The sequence below is a fragment of the Meriones unguiculatus genome, chromosome 20, assembly GCF_030254825.1.
Source record: "Meriones unguiculatus strain TT.TT164.6M chromosome 20, Bangor_MerUng_6.1, whole genome shotgun sequence".
In the NCBI taxonomy this organism is placed as follows: Eukaryota; Metazoa; Chordata; class Mammalia; order Rodentia; family Muridae; genus Meriones; species Meriones unguiculatus.
In genome coordinates, this window is record NC_083367.1 from 39,082,842 (window position 1) to 39,107,583 (window position 24,742).

General features: G+C 41.0%; 1 protein-coding gene and 1 non-coding gene across 3 annotated transcripts; both read right to left on the reverse strand.

The window, feature by feature from the left end:
* Positions 1–708: 708 nt before the first annotated feature.
* LOC132649654 (small nucleolar RNA SNORA48) lies at positions 709–851 on the reverse strand. The gene has a single exon (XR_009588134.1). It is a non-coding gene; the product is annotated as a small nucleolar RNA SNORA48 (small nucleolar RNA).
* Positions 852–1,525: 674 nt separating this feature from the next.
* Rsph4a (radial spoke head component 4A) lies at positions 1,526–23,258 on the reverse strand. 2 transcript variants are annotated; one of them, XM_060373497.1, is made up of 7 exons: positions 22,482–23,258; positions 18,695–18,929; positions 11,531–12,268; positions 9,780–9,924; positions 8,906–9,023; positions 7,952–7,977; positions 6,793–6,876 (listed from the first exon to the last, which is right to left on the reverse strand). In XM_060373497.1, the coding sequence occupies exons 1-6, from the start codon at positions 23,147–23,149 to the stop codon at positions 7,956–7,958; spliced, it is 1,926 nt and encodes a 641-aa protein (XP_060229480.1). In that variant the 5' UTR covers positions 23,150–23,258; the 3' UTR covers positions 6,793–6,876; positions 7,952–7,955. The 2 variants fall into 2 exon arrangements, with proteins under 2 accessions (XP_021516215.2, XP_060229480.1); XM_021660540.2 differs by lacking the exon at positions 7,952–7,977 and having other exon boundaries at positions 1,526–6,876.
* Between the last annotated feature and the right edge of the window lie 1,484 nt (positions 23,259–24,742).

A 24,742-nucleotide genomic window follows, 5' to 3' on the forward strand; every position in this document is an offset into this window, starting at 1 on the left:
TCAGCTCTCCTGACTACCAAAGGTGGCAAGGGGGTGGGTGTCATACCTGTGCCACTCCACGGCAGATGAGTGGCAGGGTCAGCTCACCCACACTCCTGCCATTAGGGCCAGCTCCACTATGCTTCCTGGGTGAGGCACAGGGCCTGCTTGCCTGAATGGAGTGCTGCCAGCAGTCAGAGTTGGGACCAGCTTTTCAGAACGCTGCACCCAGTAAAAGGCAGAGCCAGTTCTGCACAGACTCTGGACATCCAGGTGGTCTCTGGCTGCTGCTCCAGCCAGAGACATTGATACTGACCCCTGCCACTGCATAACCACGCACTCAGACGTGGCCCTCAGCTGCAGCCCAGGTTGGGACCTTACTGTGGCCCCAAGTGGCAGGGCTGGCCATTTATTACAGGCTACTCCTCTCTACCTTTGAATCTCCAGTTCCATCCTTCATAATGCTGAAGCTGTTCCACCTCCCTTCTCTCCCTTCTGACCACCACGTACATACTCACACACTATGGTAGCTCCAGCTTCAGGCTGGCCATGTGGCTGGCTGGCCTCTGGGTAATATCCCCATCCATGCTGCGTGGTGTGTCGTTGAGCAGGTGACCGTGGCCCACCTGTGCCATGCACTGGAGGGCAGGTCTGTCGGTGGCTTATCAGTCCACATGTCTCTGCTGTCTTCCTTCTTCTGCACTGCATTGCCTAGATTTGATTTGATTTTTATGTGTCCTAGGCATAAAACAGTTTTGGCCACCAAGCCAGGCATCAAGCTAGGATGAACAAAGGACTGCCTTCTGCTCTGCCCCTGACTGATATAAGAGCACTACGAATAAGCTGTCTCTTTGCCCATTGCCAGGAGGGCAAGTATATGCCATATGAAGGAGCTGAATCTCTGAGAAATTAGTGATTTATTCAAGAACATAACTGTGTTCCAAGATGGAGCCCACAGATTTCTCACTATTTTTCTTTTGTTAATCTAGGTTTTATTGCTGTGGCAGGTGTACAAGAGGTAATTTAAAGGAGGAAATGTTTATTTTGCTTCATGGTTTCAGTGCTTGGTAGGCTTACTTGGTAGACCAAGAGAGAAGATCATGGTTGCAGGCTGTGGAGGTGCTTGAGCAGAGCCCTGTACTCACTGTGGCCAGAAAGCTGAGGGAGGGGCAGGAAGGGGCCAGGAACATGCTAAGCACACCCAGATTGACCTGCCTCCTCCAGTGGTTCTCCAGTAGCAAGTTCAGATAATCCTTCAAATGACTGATCTACTGGCTAGATCAGAACTCCAGGTCCAGTTATCTGTATCACTGGATCTACTGGTTGAGTCCAGACTTTGAACACTTGAGCTGTTTAGGGGACACTGAGGTTACCATGTAATGAGATTCCCTTCACGTTGTTTAGTTATTGCCTTACTGTGTAACAAGCTCTGAAATCAAGGATTCTCTTGTCAAATATGTCCACAAACCTATGTCTCTGATGAGCGTCTTCTGTTTTAATATATCCTATATAGGAAAGGAATGTTAGATTCTGGTCATGTGTCCTTTGTATGCATGTATGCAAGAATCTTTTGCTGTACCTCACAAAGGGATTATTATTGAAAGACTCTTAGAATTTGTGGTTAACTTAGAGAAGTGGGTTGGAACCAAATCGGAAGCTACAATTTTGTGTCAGTTATTATAGCAGGAACAATCAAGTTAGAAGCTGTAGAATGTTCAAATTTCAGATTATAAAGAGAGCAAACATATATGATTGTAGAAGTCCTCAGAAAGAAATGAGAAGAAATGGATATTGAGCAATTTAAAATGTGTTTCCTAAAAAGAGTAAGAACCTGCTTGAAGATACACGAAGTGCAGTACTCCAGCAAAGACTGAATTTTGTACCCTTTTTTATTTTAATTTTTATCTTTTTATTAATTACAGTTTATTCACTCCGTATTCCGGCTGTAGCCCTCTCCCTTCTTCCTTCCCAATTCCACCCTCCCTCCCCATCTCCTCCCACACCCCTCTCCAAGTCCACTTATAGGGGAAGTCCTCCTCTCCTTCCATCTGATCCTAGTCTATCAGGTCTCATCAGGACTGCCTGCATTGTCTTCCTTTGGGCATGGTGATAAGGCTGCTCCCCCATTAGGGGGAGGTGATCAAAGAGCCAGCCACTGAGTTCATGTCAGAGACAGTTCCTGTTCCCCTTACTAGGAAACCCACTTGGAGACTGACCTGCCATGGGCTACATCTGTGCAGGGGTTTTAAGTTATCTCCAGGTATGGTCCTTGGTTGAAATATCAGTCTCAGAAAAAAAAAGACCTCTGTGCCCAGATTACTTGATTCTGCTGCTCTCCTTGTGGAGTTCCTGTCCCCTCCGGGTCTTTTTCACCTTTTTCGTAAGATTCCCTGCACTCTGCCCAAAGTTTGGCTATGAGCCTCAGAATCTGCTTTGATACCCTGATGGGTAGAGTCTTTCAGAGGCCTTTTGTGGTAGGCTCATGTCCAGTTTTCTGTTTTCTCCCTCTTCCAATGTCCGTTCTGTTTGCTTTCCTGAGTGAGGATTGATCATCTTATTCTGGGTCCTCCTCCTTGCTTAGCTTCTTTATGTGTACAGATTTTAGTATGTTTATCCTATATTGTATATCTAATATCCACTTATAAGTGAGTGTATACGATGTGTGTCTTTCTGCTCCTGGGATACCTCACTCAGGATGATCTTTTCCAGTTCCTACCATTTGCCTGCAAATTTCATGATTTCCTTGTTTTTAATTGCTGAGTAGTATTCCATTGTGTCAATATACCACAATTTCTCTATGCATTCCTCAGGTGAGGGGCATCTGGGTTGTTTCTAGGTTCTGGCTATTACAAATAAAGCTGCTATGAACATGATTGAGCAGATGTCCTTTTTGTGTACTTGAGCATATTTCGGGTATATGCCTTGAACTTTGTACTCTTAAGAACAAGAATTTGCCAGGCTCGCATGCCTGTAATTCCAGCAACGGGGAGGCAGAGGCAGGCGGATCTTTGAGTTCAAGGCCAGCCTGGTCTACAAAGCAATAGGATAGCCAGGGCTACGCAGAGAAATCCTTTCTCAGAAAACAAAAGAAAACAAACAAAAACAAGAATTTAGTACTTGGAGAACCCTTTCCACCTGCCCTCTTGACAGTCAATTTCTATTTTATATCACTATATAGTTGTGTTTCCATTGCCTAGATTATCAGACAGACTCCCAATGAAACTCTCAGTCTTAGTTATCTATATTTTGCCCTTAACATTAAAGCTAAAGTGTTTAACCTTTACATGTATTTGTGTGACCTAGTTTACCACTGTCTCTTGCTGGTTTGTAAACTCCAGCCTGCAGGAAAGCCAGTGAAATCCTGAGTGGATGTGTATTGTAGACATGGGCCTGGTCATACCAGGGACCGATGCCTCAGCCCCATGGAATGGTAAAGGCTTCCTAGGGTCTGGGTGCAAATATTGACAGTGAGTACAGAAAAATATCCACTGTAGCTTTCTCAATTCCCACTCCATGTCTACAGTCTGAAAACTTCTACCCTACAGAGACTTTTTACCAATATTGGTCAAAGCTGCCTACTTGTTCAAGTGCCTCCTTCTCTGGCTGTATGCGAAAACCCTGCCTCCCTGTTTAACTGTGTACAGTAAAGACAACGGGACTGCTAACATGGTTGCTGATGTTTCTCCCTCAGACCAGTTTTCCCAATCCCAGCTCTTCTGTGTGTCTGTGTTTATCTTTTTTTCATTCCCTCATCTCTCAGACCAATCCCTGGAGCCATGGCAACAGCTATACCCACTGGCCAGCCTTTGCCTACCTCCCCATACCTTTCACTGGAAGTTATATTCAATCCAAAGTCCCTTGCCAACATGCAGCACTTTGGTAAACTGTACTCTCTTTAATCTTATATTTCCCTCTTCAGTAAAAGCAATATTCAGGAGCAGTGCCTAGGTTTTATTCCTAATTTTATGATGGCTAGTCCATTTAGATTTTTAAATGCTGGAGGATGAAGAGTAGTTCAGTGGTTAAGAGCACTTTTTCCTCTTGCAAGAAAGAGGACCTATGTTTACTTCCGAGCACCACATGGTGGCTCACAACCACCTGTTACTCCAGTTCCATGGCATCCAACAATGACTCTGGTAGGCATCATACATGCACATGATGCATTTACCTGAATGCAGGCAAAGCCCTAATACACACAAAATAATAAAATAATTTTTAAAATGCCTTTTTAGTGAATTAGAATGTTTTCAGAGTGTTAGTGGTAGAGAATGTAAGTTTAAAGTGTCTGGATATTATCACCTCTCATCTCTGTAATCCTTTCCCACCAATAAGGAAGAGAAAGGAGATGGATGGAAAAGTTGAGGAAAACAAAAAAATCTAAAATTTTGAAAACAGCTTTAAAAGTTATTTATTATAATTTATTCACTTTGTATCCCAGCTGTAGCTCCCTCGTCTCCACCCAATCTCACCCTCCCTCCCTCTTCTCCTCCCATGACCCTCCCGCAGTCCACTGATAGGGGAGGTCCTCCTCCCCTTCCATTTGACCCTAGCCTATCAGGTCTCTTCAGGACTGGCCTGATAAGGCTGCTCCCTGCTCAGGGAGAAGTGATCAAAGAGCCAGCTACTTAGTTCATGTCAGAGACAGCCCTGGTTCCCCTTACTAGGGCACTAACTTGGAGACTGGGATGCCATGGGCTATGTCTGTGCAGGGGTTCTAGGTTATCTCTATGCATGGTCCTTTTTTGGAATATCAGTCTCAGAAAAGATCTTTGTGCCCAGATTTTTATTCTCAACTTCCTATGGAATAACAAGAAACCTAGAATACCTAAAACAATCCTCTACAATAAAAGATCTTCTGGAGGTATCTCCATCCCTGATCTCAAGCTGTATTATAGAGCAACAGTAATGAAAAACTGCATGGTACTGGCATAGAAACCAACTGGTAGATCAATGGATTTGAATAGAAGACCAAGAAATAAACCCACACACACGGACACCTGAATTTTGACAAAGATGCCAAAACCATACAATGGAAAAAAAGAGCATCTTCAACAAATGGTGCTAGTCTAACTAGCTGTCTACATGTAGAAAATGCATATAGTTCCATACTTATCACCTGCACAAAACTAAAGTCCAAGGGAATAAAAGACCTTAACATAAAACCAGACACACTAAACCTGTTAGAAGAAAAAGTGGGGAAGAGCCTTGAATTCACTGGCACAGGAGACAACTTCCTGAACAGCAGAGGCTCTAAGATCAACAGTCACTAAATGGGAACTTTTCAGCTTTTACTCAGATTATAGAATCGTGAATGCTCATCCAGGGAAGAGAATAAGTACACATGCACCGTATTTGCACACAGTATCATTGCTTCCAGAATAAGCAACTACAGATTTAAGAATGCACACTCCAGTTCTGGCAGGCAGGCTAGAATGATGCTTTCTGTTAATGGTTAGAGGTTTGTTTGATTTTTTTTGGACTTACACGTATGAGTATTTTGCCTCCCCCCCCCAACATACACACACATGATGTGTGTGTGTTTGTGTGTCTGTGTTACCCCTGAAAGAAGGCAGTGGTGGATTCCCTGGAACTGATGTGTTCAAGCTAATGTGTAGGTGTTGGTAACTGAACCCAGATCCTCTGCAAGTGAAGAAGTGCCCTTAGCCACTGAGCCATCTCTTTAGTCCCTGGTTATCAATGTTTTAAACTCCATATTCCTTGACTCTCAAAAACTAGAAGTTTCCAAGAAGGATTGTGAATTATAACTTTCAATACTTTCCATATTAGGAGTTAAATTTGAGTATTGTGGTCCACTCCTTTAATCCCAGCACATGGGACGCAGAGGCAGGTGGATCTTTCTGAGTTGGAAGCCAATCTTTTCTGCATAGTGAGTTCCAGGACAGCCAGAGCTACATAGTAAGACCCTGTCAAGGGAAAAAAAAAAAAAAGAAAAGAAAAAAAAATAATTTGAAATGTTTTCAAAGCAGGATTACTAAAGTGTTAATTATGTTAGTTGTAACAGTTGTAACCATTAAAACAGTGATATGATCATTTCATGAGCTTTTGGAAAATCTACTGTGCAACTTTCTGTAAATACTGGAAGTTCTATATATGAAGTTTCCAATTTGATGTATGTTTTTAAAGATTTGTTATTTTTGAGACAGGTTCTCCTCATGTAGCCCTGGCTCCCCTGGAACTCATTATACAGACCAGTCTGGCCTTGAACTCACAAAGATGCTCTTGTCTCTGCCTCCCAAATGCTGGTAGTAAAGGTGTGTTTCACTACACCCAGCTTTTTAAAATGTTTTGTAAAGATATGTTTTTATGTAAGTGAGCATGTATGCACACGTGTGGTGCCTGTGGAGGGTTGAAGAGGGCATTAGATCTCCTTCAGCTGGAGTTGCAGGTGGTGGTGAACTTCCCTGACTTGGGTGCTAGCAAGTGAATTCCTGTCCTCAGCAAAAACATTTTTTTTTGTAACCACTAAGTCATCTCTCTATGTGCCTCCCTCATTTGATAACTTTAAAGGAAAGATATTGTATACCATCATTTCCAACATATACATATACATCATATATATGATATATATATATATAATTAGCCCCCCTTAAAGATTTGTGTGTGTTAGTGCCACATAAGATTGGGCTAATTCTGTATTAGTTGTCATCATCATCATCATCATCATCTTCATTTTCAGTTTCTTCATTCTCCTCAGCTGAAAGTTCAACTGCCTCTTGTGTAGTCTTGAAAGCCTGTTCCTCTTCCACACTGGGATCATCCATTTCTGTAATTTCTGGTCCACTGGGATATTCTTGATAAACTGGTGGTGGACCTGGGGGTGTGTAATTCTCCACAGTATACTTATGACCCCAGCCTATGTAGAAGTTTTCAAACTTCCTATAAGTGTAAAGAAAATCAAGTTGTGTCTTTAAAGAAAAGCCAACCCCTTCATAGTGATAATGTCTTGTTACTATACCTTGGAACCATAAGGCATTTAAAATGCTAGCGTGAAATAGTCCTCAATATTTCCTCAACTACTGGATATTACCTGATCGAAACTGCTAAGTTGATTATGAAAAACAGGATCAGGTCCTGTCGAATCTGCACCCTGTATCTAGTCTTCCTTCAGGAAAGGGCCTCCAGTTATTCAAGTATTTAATCTTTTAGATTTTCCACAGAGGTCAAAAGTTGCTAGACCTTGGCTGAGAGAAAAATAAGAGGTGTGGCTTAAAATTAGTTTTGTTCATCCCCAATGATAGGAATTACAGAGGCTTCACTCTGTAGGCCTCACACCACCTAGGAAGCCCCCCCGCCTCACTCACTAACACACACACACACACACACACACACACACACACACACACACACACACGATACACAAGCAGCTAAATGGAGTTTCAGTCAAGGACTCTGTTCCCAAGGCTGGTCATGCTCTTCTTACATTCAAATTCCAAACTCAAGAGCCTTCATTCTTAGTGTTCTATCTCAGGCCTGAAGCCCCATCCCTCCACACAGTCCCACCCCAACTCCCCCATAAAATGTTCAGAGCCTTTTTTCATGGTGTTCCTTCTTAAAGAGATGACCTCCTGATACCCATGTATCTGTGACACCCACATTTCTGAAAATCCATATGATCCTTGGAAGAGAATGATGTGGGGGAGAAGTCAAAGCTTTCTCTTCCTCGTGCTATAATGGTAAATAATTTAAAAGCATGCCTTTTACTTCTGACTTACTGTGGTTTTTAATTTTTTCATATAATGTTCATCATATTCTTTTTCTTCTACCAATTCCTTCCATGCCCACATCCATCTAACTCAATTTTCTTGACACACAGATACACATACACACACACACACACACACACACACACGCGCACACACACTACATGGTGTGTGTTCTGTGTTGGCCAACTAACTCCTGAGCAGGAGGCTTGCTTTAATGGCTAGTCTAATCATCACAGCTTGGCTCTCACCTGCTCAGCTGAGCTTTCTGATGACCCTAAGAAAGGAACATAAACAAGTCAAATGTGACCATGTTCTTTCTCAGCAAGAGAGAAAAGAAGTTGTAGTGGTTTCTTGATTCTAATTCCCTTGATAGTGAAAGCACAAGCATATCTTAAATAACTTTCACCAAAACACCCAAAAAATAATGTCTAATTCAGTTGCACCTTAAATTCTCCATTAGTTCACTAACTTAGTAAGTCGATGTAGATAAATGTAGTCCAATGTAGATAAATGGAAAAATTAAGATAAAAGAGTACAATCCCAAATTACTCTAGCTCTGAATTTCATGCTTTAATGGATTTCAAAAGTCATTTTGATAAATTATATACTATACTTAATATGCCAAACATGAGTTAGGACTTATCTTAACATCCCTGTGATGACATAATTTCCAGACCCTAAATAATTACAAAAAAATTGTCACACTCTAAGAAAGATGAGAACTTTCAAAGTCAAATGCCTGTATTAATGTACTTTCAAAAAAAGTGTCCTTTATTTCTGCCTAAAGTTTATGCTGCAAGTTGAGCAAGCCCAGTCTTTCCTGTCTAGGACTTCAATCAATCCTAAACCATGTGATATATGACCTTCAGCTAAACATGTCTCACAATGTGTCTGTTATCTTTCCTTCTTTGATTATGACTTTAAATTGAATATGCTTGGGAATGACTGCTTACAACTCAGAGCACTCAAGAATGTGCCTGCTGTGGATGAATGTGTGGGTTCCCTGAACAAAACCATCATTCTTCCATCCTTTGACCAGGGAGGTGCTTTGAAATGGATTTTGTTGTTCAACATACCTGCTGTGGGTCAAAAAAAATCCTTCATTTTTGTGTCCTGATGGTGCTTGCATTGGTTTTGCATGCACTAAAGTATAAAGTGTTGAATTTGGTTACAAATGGCTTTGTAAGTAGCCAGATACTTACTTGCCATTGCAAAAGGCATATGCTCCAGGCCAAAGATTGGATCGAAGGACAGCAATAGCATACTGCGGAATGAGATTTGAGGATAGCCTTGTTGTCCAAGCGGGTATATTCTGAATTTCTGGAACCCAATGAGAAATTTATAAGCTTAACTCCTAGACAGAAAAGAATCTACTGGTGACTGAAATGATTTTTATAAATATGGAACAATCATCAATGTTTGCTAAAAAAAAGTTAAAACAGCAGCTTGATATAAAATGGAGTGCTCTAAACCAAAGCAATTTTAAGCATGTATATATAGTACAGATATTTACATAATATGTTATGTATAAATATATATAACATATAAACATTTTTGTATAAATCTGTTGCAAAAATGTTTATACACATTTTTGCAACAGAGACTAAAGGAGAGAAAGTATTTTGTAATCAGGGAACAGTACGATAACCAAAGGAAAGGCAATTTATTACCATGGAAGAGACTAATAAAGAGTTTCAAGCAAAACAGAATAGGGAGAAATGATACAGAGACAACTGTAGACTAAATGGCAACTGTAGACCTCATATAATATGTTACTGTAGCTATGCCATGTGTAGTGTACAGAATGTACAGCAAGAATGATGCCAACCTTTCCAGTTAGTTATGGCCCATTCATGATTCTCTGTGTATCATTCCTTCACCTTCTTTCAAAGCATGTTAGTGTAGCCAAAGCATTCTTTACTCCCATCTAGAACTTTCTGGAATCCAGCAAGGAGAGAAGGGATGAGATCTAGCTCCGTGCCCACTTCTTAGAGTCTCCAATAGTTGACATATTTACCACTCAATGGGTGTATTATATAGTTTATGAGTCCCTCATTAACAGTTGTGTAAAGTTACCTAAATCTTCAGAAATTGGTGTCAAAAGAGGAGGCCCCACTTCTGGTTCTATATAGTCAGGCTCTTCTCCTTTTTCTTCATCTTCCTCCTCTTCCTCTTCCTCTTCCTCGTTTTTCTGTAGAGGGTTGAACCAACTACATCGACCCTGGAGATGAATGTTGCAAGGTTTACACAGCTCAGACTATTCATATTGGTTGGTAGTTATCAACATGAGGCTTCTCTGTGGGGGAACTGGTCAACTATTTTGATATAGGGTCACTTTATATGATCCTCCTGCTTCAGTTTTCAGAGTGGCAGGCTTTGTGACAAATACCACCACACTTAGCTTATACACTCTATATACTTTTACCAAGTATTATAGCCATCTCTGTTACTTCAGGAAAAGCAACAAACTTATAATAGTCATTTCAACAATTTTCTGTTTCTTAGAGTTACAGAACTTGGAGGTCTATGCACTTTAAAACGGGCAGAAAATTAGTGGAAATGGTAGTAGTATATTGTACTAGTTTGTGTATAAATGGTGATTTAAAAAAATACATACTTTTTAATATCTTTTGAAATGTTCTAAGTGATTTTACTGTTATGTTATTTGAGATTAGAAATTATCAGAAAGGTTTTTACAACTATTTAACATTGTAAAATTCCATCATCAAGTCCAGGCATAGTGGCACACACCTTTCACTCTAGCAGAGACAGGCAGATCTCTGTGAGTTCACAGCTAGCCTGGTCTACATGGCAAGTCTCAGGCTAGACAGGGAGGTAAAATCAGAACCTGCCTCAAAAAATAAAAAATCTATCATGTGCACGTGTGCAATGGAGATCAGAAGAAGATACCAGATATCCTAAAGCTAGAGTTGCTGATCTTTGTGAGCTGCCTGACAGGGATACTCGGAAACAAACTTGGATCTACTGGAAGAGCAGCTAGCACTCTTACCAGACAAGCACTCATCCAGTTCCTATACTTCCTGATATATAGAATATTACTAAAATATAAATGGTTCTAAGACATTGCCACAATTGCCCCAGTGAAATGATTAATAATGGCATATATCTGGCCTTTGTGGTACTTTTTCTTAGTATTAATTTTTATTAGCATATAGTATCTAAAGAAAATAATGTTTCATTGTGTAATTTTCACACAAGTATTTAATATATTTTGATCATATTCAGCCCCAATTATCTTCTCTAGTATCCCCTTCCAATGCTAATCATTATCAATAACAAAATTTTATATGTGATACCATAACAGTTCTAATTTGTCAGGTAATAACTCTTATCTAGAGTATTCAGGAACACATCCTGTGGATGTGTATTGAAGATTTTCTGCTCATGATGGAGGAGTGTAGCAGACGTTTCAGGGGAATGGCTACAAGCCCTTTTTCTTACATCTCACTCTATAATGTATTAGCTAAGATTGGTTTTCCGTTTTTCCCAGCATTGTATGCTTCAACCCTTCATTATAAAAATAAAGGTGATCCTGCAACCCCCATGGGATTGAGGTGGTAGGACTGAATTATATGCATTTACATACATAATTGATTAGAAGGAGTATACTTAGTATAAGAGGCTCTATATAAATGTCTGTACAAAACTGGCTTTTGTTTCTATCATAATCTTTTAGTGTATATTATAGTGGAATAAAAGAAATGTTGACAAAGTTAACACACACCCATATTTAAAACATTAACAAGTAGAATAATTTTAGAACACATGTAAATCTGCATCTGTGTACTACTGTGATCCTCTCCTACCTGAGGAAGAATGTACTGCACATGATGAACCCAGCTGGACAGAGATTCCACCAGGTCAGTCACTTGGATGCCTTCAAAATCAGGGTTTTCTTCATAGCTATTTCTAACACCTTCCACCTCTTCTTCTTCCTCCTCCTCTTCACCAAACTGATAGAATCCTAGAGGGCTAACATGGGTGCCTGCTGAAATCCGGGCAATTTGGGCTCGTAAGTAATTGCTCTCATTTCCTGGGAAGGGTGGGTAGCTTACAACAGCTGCATCTAGTCGCCCAGTGAAAAATTTCTTGATTTTTCTTGCAGTAACAATTTGTGCAGGAGTAACTGATGGTAACTTCACCCATGGCCTTCCAGGCTCATTGCAAACAAAATAGACATACTTATTGGCCCCTGTTCTACTTTCTTCCTTAGGTATAGCCTGTGGGGCCTTATATAAGGACTTTGGTAATTCATCCTCCTCGCCTTCACTGGCTTCACTTTCTTCATTGTCCCTCTCTTCAGCTACCCCTTCCTCTTCCACCTCCTCTTCATCTTCACCATCACGAAATTCCACTTCAGCAACAATATAATTCATTTCCAGACCTAAGATCTTGCCCCAGAAGCGGCATCTTTGGATTGGATGTGTGTCAGTAAGTTGCTTGAGGGCAAGAAATATTCGGTAAGTCTCATCTGTCCCCAAACCAACTCCAGCTTGTTCAAAATAATAAGCCGATTCCATCACATTAGGCAGAGAGCTTTCCGCCTAGGAAAACAAAAATTCATAGTTAAAGTTTTATTCATAAGAGGAATGTCTGCCGCCTCTTTTCTGAGTCTTGATTCTAGCTCTACTTTCTCCTCTACTGTTTGTTTTGAGATACGCATCAAATTGTTTGAATCCATAAACTTTAATTCTTCTGTCACATATATAGCTTCTTACACCAGCTGTGCACTGTGCTCATTGGCATGATGGTTATTATGTGGCTCTTAGGAAAAAAAAACAAACAAACTTGCATACTTACCAATGGTAAGAACTCAAGCCAGGCAGGGTGGTTTACACTTTTTTTAAGCTTTTTTTCTTTATTATTTATTATTATATGAGTGTTCTATCTGCATGTACATCTGCATGCCAGAAAAGAGCATCAGATCGCTGTCTAGATGGTTGTAAGCCACCATGTGGTTGCTGGGAATTGAACTCAGGAACTCTGGAAGAACAGACAATGTTCTTAACCACTGAGCAATCTCTCCAGTGCCCTGGTTTACACTTCTTATCCCAGCACTTAAGGAGGCAGAGGCAGGTAGATCTTTGAGGGTCTCAGGCCAGCCTGGCCTATATAGCAAGTCCAGAGCAGCCAGGACTATATAGTGAGATCTTATCTGAAAAAAACAACAAAAAAAATAAAACAAAACAAAAAAAACAAACATATTTTCATATAAAATAAGTAACTAATGCTGAAAGAAAATATAGTAATAACAACTTATAGGCACCCATTTATATACATTTGTGTTGTCATATTAAATACTAAATTCATGATTTTACACGTATATCAGGTAAATAACAATCTATATAGTAATATATGTAAGACAATGGGAAGGATAAAAAGAAAAATGTTTTTTTAAAGTGCTTGGTATAATCTATGTTTTAAATTACAAATGTAAGTACTTGACATTATAGTAAATAATGTTTGAAAAAATTGAAAGAAACATAACTTCATAAAAGAAATATAGAAAAATGAGCACATAGTGACAGATGGACAAGAGAATAGCATTTACAAGACCAGAGAAAAGTAGGAAAGAACCTTAATGGAAGTGACATGCTTCCTACTCTTGACTCACAGGATAGAGCAGTTAAAAGCACTCATTATTTGTCGGGAGCCGCATTCGCCATTACAAGATGGCGCTGGCTTCCTGTTTCCTGGTTCTTCTTGTCAGTGCTGTATCTTGCAGCAGCGCATGCGCCACAGGATGCTAATATGGATTTGAGTGCTCTCCCTATCAGAGAACACATGCTAATTGGGTATTGTGCAGAGCACCAATTACAGACGAGCACGTAGCCCTGCGGGCTATTTAAGCAGAGCACTCACAAGGCTTGAGGTCCTTCTCCATCTACCTGCAAGAGCTTCATAATAAAGATTCTGCTGGACAAATCTTCGGTTGCCGCGTCATCCTTATCGGCGAAGGCTGCGCGCGACAATTATTTTTATAAATGACTTGCTATTTCTATTTTTTTTCATTGTGGTCTCAAGATAAACTAAAGATTTGGGTGTTTTTTGTTTTTTTTTTGCTTTTGTGAAATAGGGTCTTACTATGTAGCCCTGACTGGCCTGGATGGAATTCACTCTGTAGAACAGGCTGGCCTTGAACTCAGAAGGATCTGTCTGCTTTTGCCTCTGAGTGCTGTTATTAAAAGCCACCTGGCCTGGGCCTGTTAATATAGTACCTTTTAACGTCCTCACCAGTGACATAGGACTGTAAAATTCTTTTCTTGGCATGTTAAAGTGTCACCTGCTCTTACCCCTACTCATTTATTTACATCTTGGTTTCAGAAGCACAACTGTGGGGGTCAAAGGGCAACTTTCTGGAGTTGGTTCTGTCCATAAGCATGTAGGTTCTGGGACTGAACCCAGGTAGGCCTTTAAGGCATGGTGGCAGCAGCCTTTATCATCTTCCTGCCTTCTGAGGGAAAGTTGTACTCTTCATCCCATAGCTTAGCCCTCATGTCCCACATGCTGAACTGACCTTCTTAGGAAGATTCTTGGAATATGATCAAAGGCGGTCAGGCTGCAGTGTGAAACAACTTACGTGTGCTCTCACTTATCTCCTGGATTGGGGTGCAGATCCTGACCTAGTGAAGCTGCCTTAGACAACTGGGAGCCCCTTTCCAATATTTAAATATCAAGACAAATGGAGCTTACCATAACAAAGAGCTCACATTGAAAGTGACATCAGAAGTGCCTTTAAGTTTTGAACTTACTTTAAAGAAAAAATAAGGAATTTTATTTAAAAAATTTAATTACACTTCTGTATCACCTTATTGTGGCACATTTGAAGAGATTTCATTCAGCAAGTTGGTCTTGCAAATATGAGGTGAACTTTTTCAAGCCTAGATGACACAGCCTACCAAACACCTAGTATACATAATTGTGTATACTTTACTTAAACTTGTTTTAAGCCTAACTTTAGTTTTTATGTGTATTGGTATTTTGCCTGCAAGTATGTCTGTGATGGAGTTATAGTTGTGGCCCTCCAAGAAGAAGCTTGGACTCAAACCCAGGTCCCCTGGAAGAGTAGCCAGTGCTCATAACCACCGAGCCCTCTCCAGCCTCCTACCTCCTCTTTTGAGAAAGAATCTCACTACTAATCAATCCATTGGTGGCTTAGAGTTCACTATGTAGACCAGGCTGGCCTTAAACTTACACAGCCCTCCCTGCCTCTGCCTCCTCTACCTCCTACTTCCTCATGCTCTGACCAGGCTCAGCCTGTGTTTACTTTTAAATAAGCCTTATCACTGCAACAGGTTTTTGTTTTGTTTTCTTGGAATCACCACCACATGCATCTCATTTCACAACACTCCCTTCTGTGGGGGAGGGGGTGTTCTCATTTTTTTCCACATTTTACAAGGCTTAGCTTTTTATTATTTTTTTGGGGGGGGGGCTAAGTTTCTTGATATCAGTGAAAATAATTTTTTTCACGTTGATTTTTTTTTCACATTTCACCTGTTGAAATGTCCTGGAACAGATATGGATTTATACCTGCTTGTTAAGTACTCACTGAATAATAAGTGTGCTGTGATTTGAAATAGAATGGCCCCATGGACTTCATTCATATATTTGAATGCTTAGTCATTAGGGAGCAGAAGTCCTTGAAAGGACAGCACATTTTAATAAAAAGAAGCTACATTCCACAATGAAAATGAGATGCTGAGCAAGTGTCCTTTTTGTGTACTTGAGCAAACTTTGGGTATATACCCAGCAGTGGTATAGCTGGGTCTGGAGGAAGCACTATTCCTATTTGTCTTAGAAAGCGCCAGATAGCTTTCCAGAGTGGTTGTACCAGTTTACATTCCCACCAGCAGTGGAGGAGGGTTCCCCTTTCTCCACAACCTCTCCAGAATGTGTTATCGCTTGAGTTTTTCATCTTGGCCATTCTGATGGGTGTAAGGTGATATCTCAGGGTCGTTTTGATTTGCATTTCCCTGATGGCTAATGAGGATGAGCATTTCTTTAAGTGTTTTTCTGCCATTCGATATTCCTCTAGTGAGAATTCTCTGTTTAGCTCTGTTCCCCATTTTTTAATTGGATTACTTGGATTGCTGCTTTTCAGCTTCTTTAGTTCTTTGTATATACTGGATATTAGTCCTCTGTCAGATAAAGGGTTAGTGAAGATTCTTTCCCAATCTGTAGGCAGTCGTTTTGTTTTGATGACGGTAGCCTTTGCTTTACAGAAACTTTTCAGTTTCATGAGGTCCCATTTATTGATTGTTGCTCTTAGAGCCTGTGCTGTTGGTGTTCTTTTCAGGAAGTTGTCTCCTGTGCCAATGAGTTCTAGGCTGTTCCCCACTTTTTTTTCCAATTGATTTAGGGTATCTGGTTTTATGTTGAGGTCCTTGATCCACTTTGACTTTAGTTTTGTGCAGGGTGATAAATATGGATCTATTTTCATTTTTCTGCATGTAGACATCCAGTTGGTCCAGCAATGGTGGAATGGGTACAGAAATTGTGGTATTTTTATACAATGGAATACTACTCAGCAATCAAAAAGGAGGAAATCATGAAATTTGCAGGCAAATGGTGGGATCTAGAAAAGATCATTCTGAGTGAAATATCCCAGAAGGAGAAAGACAAACATGGGATATACTCACTTATATAGACCTATAAGATATGATAAACATAATGAAATCTATACACCTAAAAATGTTAATCAATTGAGCGGACATGGGGTAAGATGATCAATCCTCATTTAGAAAGACAGATGGGATGTGCATTGAACGTATGACAGGAGTATACTGAGCACATCTGAAAGACTCTAACTAGCAGTGTTTTCAAAGCAAAGACTCATGACCAAACCTTTGGCAGAGTAGAGGGAATCATAAGAAAGAAGGGGAGTTAGTCTGATGGGGAAAGGATAGGAGCTCCACAAGGACCAAATATATCTGGGCACAGGGTCTTTTCTGAGACTGACATTCAACCAAGGACCATGTATGGACATAACCTAGAACCTCCACTCAGATGTAGCCTGTGGTAGCTCAGTAACCAATTGGTTTCCCAAAGTGAGGGGAACAGGGACTATTTCTAACAGGAACTCGATGACTGGCTCTTTGGTCTCCCCACCCCCGAAGGGAGGAGCAGTCCTGTTAGGCCACAGAGGAGGGCTTTGCAGCCAGTCCTGAAGATACCTGATAAAACAGGATCAGATGAATGGGGAGGAGGTCCCCCCCATCAGTGGACTTGGAAAGGGGCACGGTGGAGATGAGGGAGGGAGGGAGGGACTGGGAGGGAATGAGGGATCGGGACACGGCTGGGATACAGAGTTAATAAAATGTAACTGATAAAAATAAAAAAAATAAAAAAATTAAAAAAAAAGATCTTATAAGAGGATATCCATGGGGGGCAAAAGACTGTTAAAAAACAAGAGGCCTAAAGTAATGCTGTTAAATAAAAAATACGTAAATGAAGTGAAAAAAAAAAAGAAAATGAGATGCTTCCAGCAGGATTAGGAGGTGTGGCCTTGTTGAAGTAGGTGTTGCCTTGCTGGAGGAAGTTTGTCACTGTCTTTGAGGTTTCAAAAGCTCATGCCAGGCACAGGCTGTCTTGGCCTGTGGATCAGGATATAGCTCTCATATACTGCTCCAGCACCATGTGTGCTACCATGATCCCCACCATGATGATAATAAACTAAACCTCTGAAACTATTAGCAGGTCCCCAATTAAATGGCTTTCTTTCAAGAGTTGCTTATTCATGGTGTCTCTTCACAGTAATTAGTTGTGACTAAGACTGAGTGGATGGCATATTTAATTATGCAACAAACAGTGACTTTCTAGAAAATGACAGAAATCTTATATGATGAAGGTCCCGTAAAATTACAGAATTCATGCCATTTGTTGGCATAGAAGTCACCATATGATCATAGTAAAATGCACTGATTAAAAGGCCTGAAGGAATGCAAGAGAAATCTGACTCAAGTACTATTTACAGAGCTTTAAAAATGGTTGGTGTGAACACTATATCTGACAGAGGGCTGATATCCAGAATATATAAAGAACTGAAGAAGCTAAAAGGCAATAAATCAAGCAATCCAATTAAAAAAAATGGGGTACAGAAAGAACCCAGATGCCCATCAACTGAGGAATGGATACAGAAATTGTGGTACTTTTTCCACAGTGTAATACTACTCAGCAATTAAAAACAAGGAAATCATGAAATTTGCAGGTAAATGATGGGATCTAGAAAAGATCATCCTGAGTTGAGGTATCCCAGGAGCTAAGACTCATAACCAAACCTTCAGCAGAGTGCAGGGAATCATATGAAAGAAGAGGGAGTTAGTATGACCTGGAGCTCCACAAGGACCAAATATATCTGGGCACAGGGGTCTTTTCTGAGACTGTTTCTCCAACCAAGGACCATGCATGGATATAACCTAGAACCCCTGCTCTGATGTAGCCCATGGTAGCTCAGTATTCAAGTGGGTCCCTTAGTAAGGGGAACAGGGACTATTTCTGACATGAACTCAGTGGCTGGCTCTTTGACCTCTTCCCCCCCCCCCACCCCCAGGGAGGAGCTGCCTTGCTTGGCCACAGACAAGGACATTGTATCCAGTTCTGAAGATACTTGATAAGCTAGGGTCAGATGGAATGGGAGGTGGACCTCCCCTCTCAGTGGACTTGGAAAGGGACAGGCAGGAGATGAAGGAAGAAAGGTAGGATTGGGAAGGAAAGAGAAGGGGGCTATAGCTAGGGTACAAAGTAAATAATCTATGATTAATATAAAAATAAAAGTTATTTAAAAAAATAAAAAAATAGTTGGTATGCTTGTGACATAAATCTCATTCATCCCTGAGCATCCAGTGTTCATTAGTGTCAAGTTAGTTATCACATCACAGCGTTTAAACATGGCATGTTCATGAAGCAAACCCCACTAACCCCTGAGATTCCAGTGCATTTTCACACCATTGAGATAGTTGTTAATCACTTACAATTTCCTCTTCCAGTTCTGAATCAGCACCTTCCAAATGACCCTGGAGAAAGAGAGCCTTTTGCTTCTCTGCTATTTCATATTCTGGAAGCATCTCATTTTCATTGCAGAGTGTATCTAATTTTTTATTAAAATGTTCCATTTTCACATCTTGGCTTATAGTTTCAATGATGTCAACAGCATCTGCAGGACGCCCATCTAGTATCTTGGTCAGCAAATTAGAAAGATGATCATATCTATGCAAACAAACAATTCCAGGTAACATCATTACACTTATGCTCAATCTTCATTCAGAAAGGCAAATGCGACGGACATCGAAGAGGGAGAAAACAGGGAACAGGACAGCAGCCTATTACAGAAGGCCTCTGAAAGACTCGACCCAGCAGGGTATCAAAACATATGCTGAGAGGCATAGCCAAACTCTGGGCAGAGTGCAGGGAATCTTATGAAAGAAGGGGTAGATAGAAAGACCTAGAAGGAATAAAAGCTCCACAAGGGGAGCAGCAGAAACAAAAAATCTGTGCACAGGGGTCTTTCCTGAGATTGATACCCCAAACAATGACCATGCATGGAGATAACTTAGAACACCTGCACAAAAGTAGCCTAAGGCAGCTCAGTATCCAAGGGGATTCCCCAATAATAGGACCAGGGACCATCTCTGACTTGAACTCATGGGTTTGCTCTTGGATCACCTGGGGGTGGGGGCAGCTTTACCAGTCCACAGAGAAACACAAAGAATCCAGTCCTGATGAGACTTGATAGGCTATGGTCAGATGGAAAGGGAGGAAGACCTCTCCTATCATTGGACTTGGGGAGGGGCACAGGAGAAGAAGAGGGAGGGAGAGTGAGAAGAAGAGGGAGAGAGGGGGGTTGGGGATGAGGCTACAGCTGGGATACAAAGTAAATAAACTGTAATTAATAAAATAAAATAAATAAACGGTTTTCATGCACATCCAGTTGGGTTTTAGGGAAGTTAAAAAATTTGAAACCTTAAGAGATTTTAAGTGAAGATTCTATCACTCCAGATAGAATCTACAATTTTCTTTAGTAAATCCTCTAATATGATAGCTCTTTAAGTTAGTAGAGGAAAGCTTAACAGCAAGATATACAGTACACATCAGCTATTATCACATTTCATTCCTGAAACTGGAATCTCTTAGCTATATACTATCAGTGATGAAGTTTTTCACTCTCTCTTACCTTAATTTCTTTCTGTTCCCCATCCTTGCCCTTACCAAATATGATTAGAGAGCCAGATCCTGATGCCTCTTTTATAGCTATGTTCTTACCATCTTATATATTTTAAAAGATTTTTTCCAATGACGTCTATGCATATAGGTGTTTGCATGTGAAAATAAGTGCCCATGCTAGACCTAGAACATGCCAGATCTCCTGGAATCTGAGTTGTAGGTGCTCGTGAGATGCCTGATATGAGTGGTGGAAACCAAACTCCAGTTCTCTCAAATAACAGTTCATACTTACAATGGTTAAGCCATTTCTTCAGCACCTACAACATTTTAAAAAAGATGTTTGTTTTTTTTTAATATATGTAAGTGTTTTGCTTGCATTGTATGTGTGTGCAACATTTGCATGCTGGTTCCTGAAAAGGTCAGAACTTATTGGATTCCCTGTAATTGGAGTTAACTGATGGTTATGAGCTACCATGTGGGGAATGGCTTCAGAATCCTGGTCTCCTGCAAGAGCAACTAGTGCTCTTAACCACTGAGCCCTCTCTCCAGCCCCTACATCTTACTTTTAATTTGCTTCAATGTTTTTAGGCCCCCAAAGGATACATTTCAATTTGCCTTCTAAACACATACACTTAAAAACAAGTCACCAAATTAATTGCTTTTTTCCTTTTGTTTTAAACAATTTTTGTTAATTCTTTGAGAATTTCATATATGTTTTGGTCATATTCACCTCCTCTTTCCCAACTTTTCCCAGACCCAACTCCCTTATCACTTACCCAACTGTGTGTCCATTTTTACCCCTTCATCAAGGCCAATTTGTACTGCCCAAATATTCTTAGGTGTGTGGCCTTCCTCTACAGTGGTGATTGTAACATTTTGTTCTCCTCACTTTCACAACTAAATTAGTGAGACTTCATTTACCCTCCTGTAAATTAATTACATTGTTGGGGTTGTATTTTAATTACCAGCCCCCAATATCAGGTTACTGGTTACTATCTTGTATAAACCTGGCTAAGACATTATTCCTGATTGGTTGATTAAAAGGCCTAAAACTTGGACAGGGCAGAATGGTATAGGAACGACTAAGGTTCCCAGGCTTTGGGTTCAGGAGACTCAAGGGAAACTGAGAGACAGGAAGAGACAAAGGAGAAGGACACCATGATGGGTTAGTGTGGAGAGGGAACTACACGGGCCAGGAGGAAGACTTCTAGGATGGCATGGATATATAAACAAGTATTTATAAGATTATGGTTGAAAGGTAGCCCAGATAGGAATGGTTAAGATAGAGTGCATTGTATGGGGCCTGAGAGATGGATGGGAAGGTTATCGAGATAGCATAGGTGGAAATATCTACCCAGCCCAAAGTAAGTATATAAAATTATAAAATCTAACATAAAATCTAATTATAAAAATCTGTGTCTTATCAATTGTGATAGCAAGTTAAAACAATTGCTGTAACAATTATAGGGCTAATAATAAATATTTATCCTGACACCATTTTTATTTACAACATTGCGACTTGTTTATAACTGTTTATAACTTGTTTAAAACTGTTGTAGTTTTGAATGCATGTAAGTCTGTGCAACTGGTGTGTGCCTGTTACCAGGGAGACCAGAAGAGGAGTTCAGGACCTCTTAAACTGGAGTGACAATTGTGAGTTAGGAATTGAACCTGTGTCTTCTAAAAGAGAAGCCAGTGTTCTTAACTACCGATGGTTTCTTCAGCCTCCATTTGATGTTTTCTAACACCTCTTCTAGACACAAAATTCTTCTGTGACTATGTAAACCTGGAAACAAGAATGTCTACTTGCTTATACGTATACTACTATGCGTTAACATAGGAAAGCAGCAATGGGATGTCAAGAATGTACCCGAATTACGACATGTTAAAAAGAGAGACCTAGCATGTTTTAAAGTGGCTAGTTTTTCTGGTTTCCTGTAGAATACATGATGTAGACCTTTCACTGCTCAAAACTTAGCACAGTTCTAAGAAAACCAGCATGGGTGACCACCCTAGCACTGGCCTGGTAATGAACATAGAGCCAAGACCCACAAGCCCTCAAATGATTACAAGAAAACGCACAGTCATTCTAGGCAGCTATATCATACAAGCATCCTGGGTGCATGCTTAGATCTCATGGCTTTACAATCTCACCCAAGCCAAGAATAAACACAAAACAACAACAGGGAAAACCCAAACAAACCACCAAATTGTGTGACTAGGGACTTCCAAGATGTAAAAGAATCGTCACCAGTGGCCTAGATTTAAGTGTTAGGTGCACTATCTCACTAACTCACTTTTGTACACCACCCTCCCCCTTTTTTGAGATAGTGTCCCATTCTGTTTCCCTGGATGACCTGGAACTTGCAATGTAGAACAGGCTGGCCTATAACAGATCTGTCTCTTTCTCCCCTGTCGGGTCTGGGCTTAAATGCCTTTGCTACCACAGTCAGTAACTTCCCTTTTCAAATAAATTCCTTTCTAATTCTATTTTCTTTCACCTCCAACATAGTTTTACAGAAATACTCACCTCACCCTTTCCTTGCCCCGTGTTGTTAAACCTCCCCCTATCCCTCCCCAGCCCCTTGTGATACTTACAGATTTAAGCCAGACTTGCTGCTACTTTGCTGCAGGTATGCTTTTGCGTTCTGCACAGCCACCTCAAGCATATTGGGGGCTGCTTCATTGGCCCCAAACCCAGGCTGGTCTGGATCACAGTTACTGTTTGAGTCTTCCTCGTGTAAAAGGTCAAATCTCAGCCGCTTGTCCTTGGACTTGTCACAGCTGACATCCCCTATCCCACGTAGGTCAGGTTGGTGTGCCCGAGGCTGCAGGAAGGTGTTTTCCTCTGTTTGGCTCCTGTAATAAGAAGCTGATTGTCTTGCAGCAGAAAATGGTTCCCAAGGATCAGAATGAGGTGTGTCAGTAGGGGACCTCTCTCCTTGTGATGAAGCAACAGGTTCTTGAGTAGCTGCAGTCATGGGAGGAATAAAATGAGACTTCGGAGGAGGCGAAGGAGGGGAGGATGACCCTCCTGGTCCGGCGGTGAGGTCTCCCAGAGACAGGCTGGCCCTAGACTGGGGGGTCCAAGAGGGGCTTATTCTTGGTGGGACTTCAGCGTCAGACCTTTGCTCCTGTTCCTGGTACTCAGGTGATGGGGGACCAGGATCTTGGGGAGAAGCTTCTGACTTTCCTTGCCATGGCCCCTCTGCTTCCTCCGGCTCTTGGCTTTCTTGTTCTAGCTTTAGAGAAGTAGAATTTTCCATAGGGAAAAAAAATCCGGCTGAAGGGAGAGTGAAGATATGGAATGAAGCAACAGGAGGCTTTGTTGAGATCTAAGTGATCAGTTTCTGGGTTCCTACGCCTCTACCAGTTGCAAGCCTCTGGTCTCCATAGCAACCCCAGGATGGCAGCCTCCGAGTGTGTGTGTGTGTGTGGGGGGGGAATCAAACAATCTCGTTGCTAGGATTTTAGGGAGGAGACTGAAGAAAAAAAAAAAACCCTCTAATTTTGTGATTCGGTGAAGTCTCTGTCCCTCTTCCTATCGTAGCCAATCAGAACCGGATCCTTTCGGTTTTTGTTTGGAAATTGGAGACCTGCAAGATCTCCAACTAGATTTGATCCGGTGCTGGCGGTCTTTGAAGTGTGTGTGTGTGACAGCTTTATTCAGGTTATGGATATGAAGTATGAAATATGCACCCGTGCAGGCACAATTACTCTCCGTGTCTCTCTGCGAGCTGACAGTGAGAAGAGTAGATAATTGTTTCAGAGTTTGCGAGAGCCCAAGATGCACACAGTGCCTAAGTGTCTCACTCAGAAAACCCGCTGTGAACAAAAACTGCCCCAAGGAATCTGTGTGCAGAGACCGATTGGCTGAGTACAGTTGCAGTACCACGGAGAGATTAGAACGTTACAGGTGCAGGTCGAGAGGCTAATTACCTTGCCTTGGGCTACATTCTGGCCTTCTAGAACAGCCCCACTGCGTCGGATGTAACGTCTTGAAACAATAGATAGAAGCCTTTTTGGACTCTATTCGTTTAGCAAACCACGAACTTCTCCCAATTGTCCTCAGATAGCACCTTGTGTCTATCGAATAGCTCCGAACATATTGCTGTACCCGACTCTGTGATGTACCCAACCAACGTATTTTAAACTTGCCTTGATTTATGACTGTTTTTGTTCATCAAACTATAAAAAGTTCATGAAACTGCTTTCCATGCTTTGCAACATGGAATTTGGGGGTAATGAAAAATCTGTGTTTTCAGGCCACGGTCACTCAAAATGGTTCCAGAATAAAACTCTCTTACACCTTTTAAGATGAGAGCTGTGTGTTTTTTGAGTTAATAATTACGGCACCGCAATGTGGACTGTCGAGAATTATCCACTCAGGAATCGGCTGAGTGGAAGGCAGGTGCCTGCATAGACCCACTGAATCCAGGCCAACTGCTGTTATTTCCTCAGTGGATTGTTGATGAGTTCTTTCCGGAGTCTGGGCCTCCCTTGGTTTGGTAAGTGGTCTGTTTTGTTTATTGTGAGCTGGTTAAAAAGAATCCTACTTTGATAAATACCTTTTGCTCTGCTTTCAAAGAAATTTTTAAAAAGTATCTAATTTGTTTCTTTGCTTTGATAGCGTTTTGGTGCAGGCATTTTGATTTGGTTTGGTTTGGTGTGTTTGCTTGCTTTGTATCCCCAAAGGCATTTGGTAAGTATTTTGTTTGCTTTTGGTAAGTATTTTGTTTGCTTGTTTCTCTTGGTTCTCTCCTTTTTTTGAAATGTTTTGATTTATTATCACTTGGCCTTTGTCTCTTGACGTTCTTCCCCAAATTCGTAATTCTGTGTGTTCCGCTGCTTCTCCTGTC

Coding starts and splice junctions, on each gene's coding strand:
- Rsph4a (XM_021660540.2), bottom strand. CDS start 23,149: ATGGAAAATTCTACTTCTCTAAAGCTAGAACAAGAAAGCCAAGAGCCG. Junction 12,269..18,694: donor CAGAACTGGAAGAGGAAATT/GTAAGTGATTAA, acceptor TTGTTTTCCTAG/GCGGAAAGCTCTCTGCCTAA. Junction 9,024..9,779: donor ACCAATTTCTGAAGATTTAG/GTAACTTTACAC, acceptor ATTGGGTTCCAG/AAATTCAGAATATACCCGCT.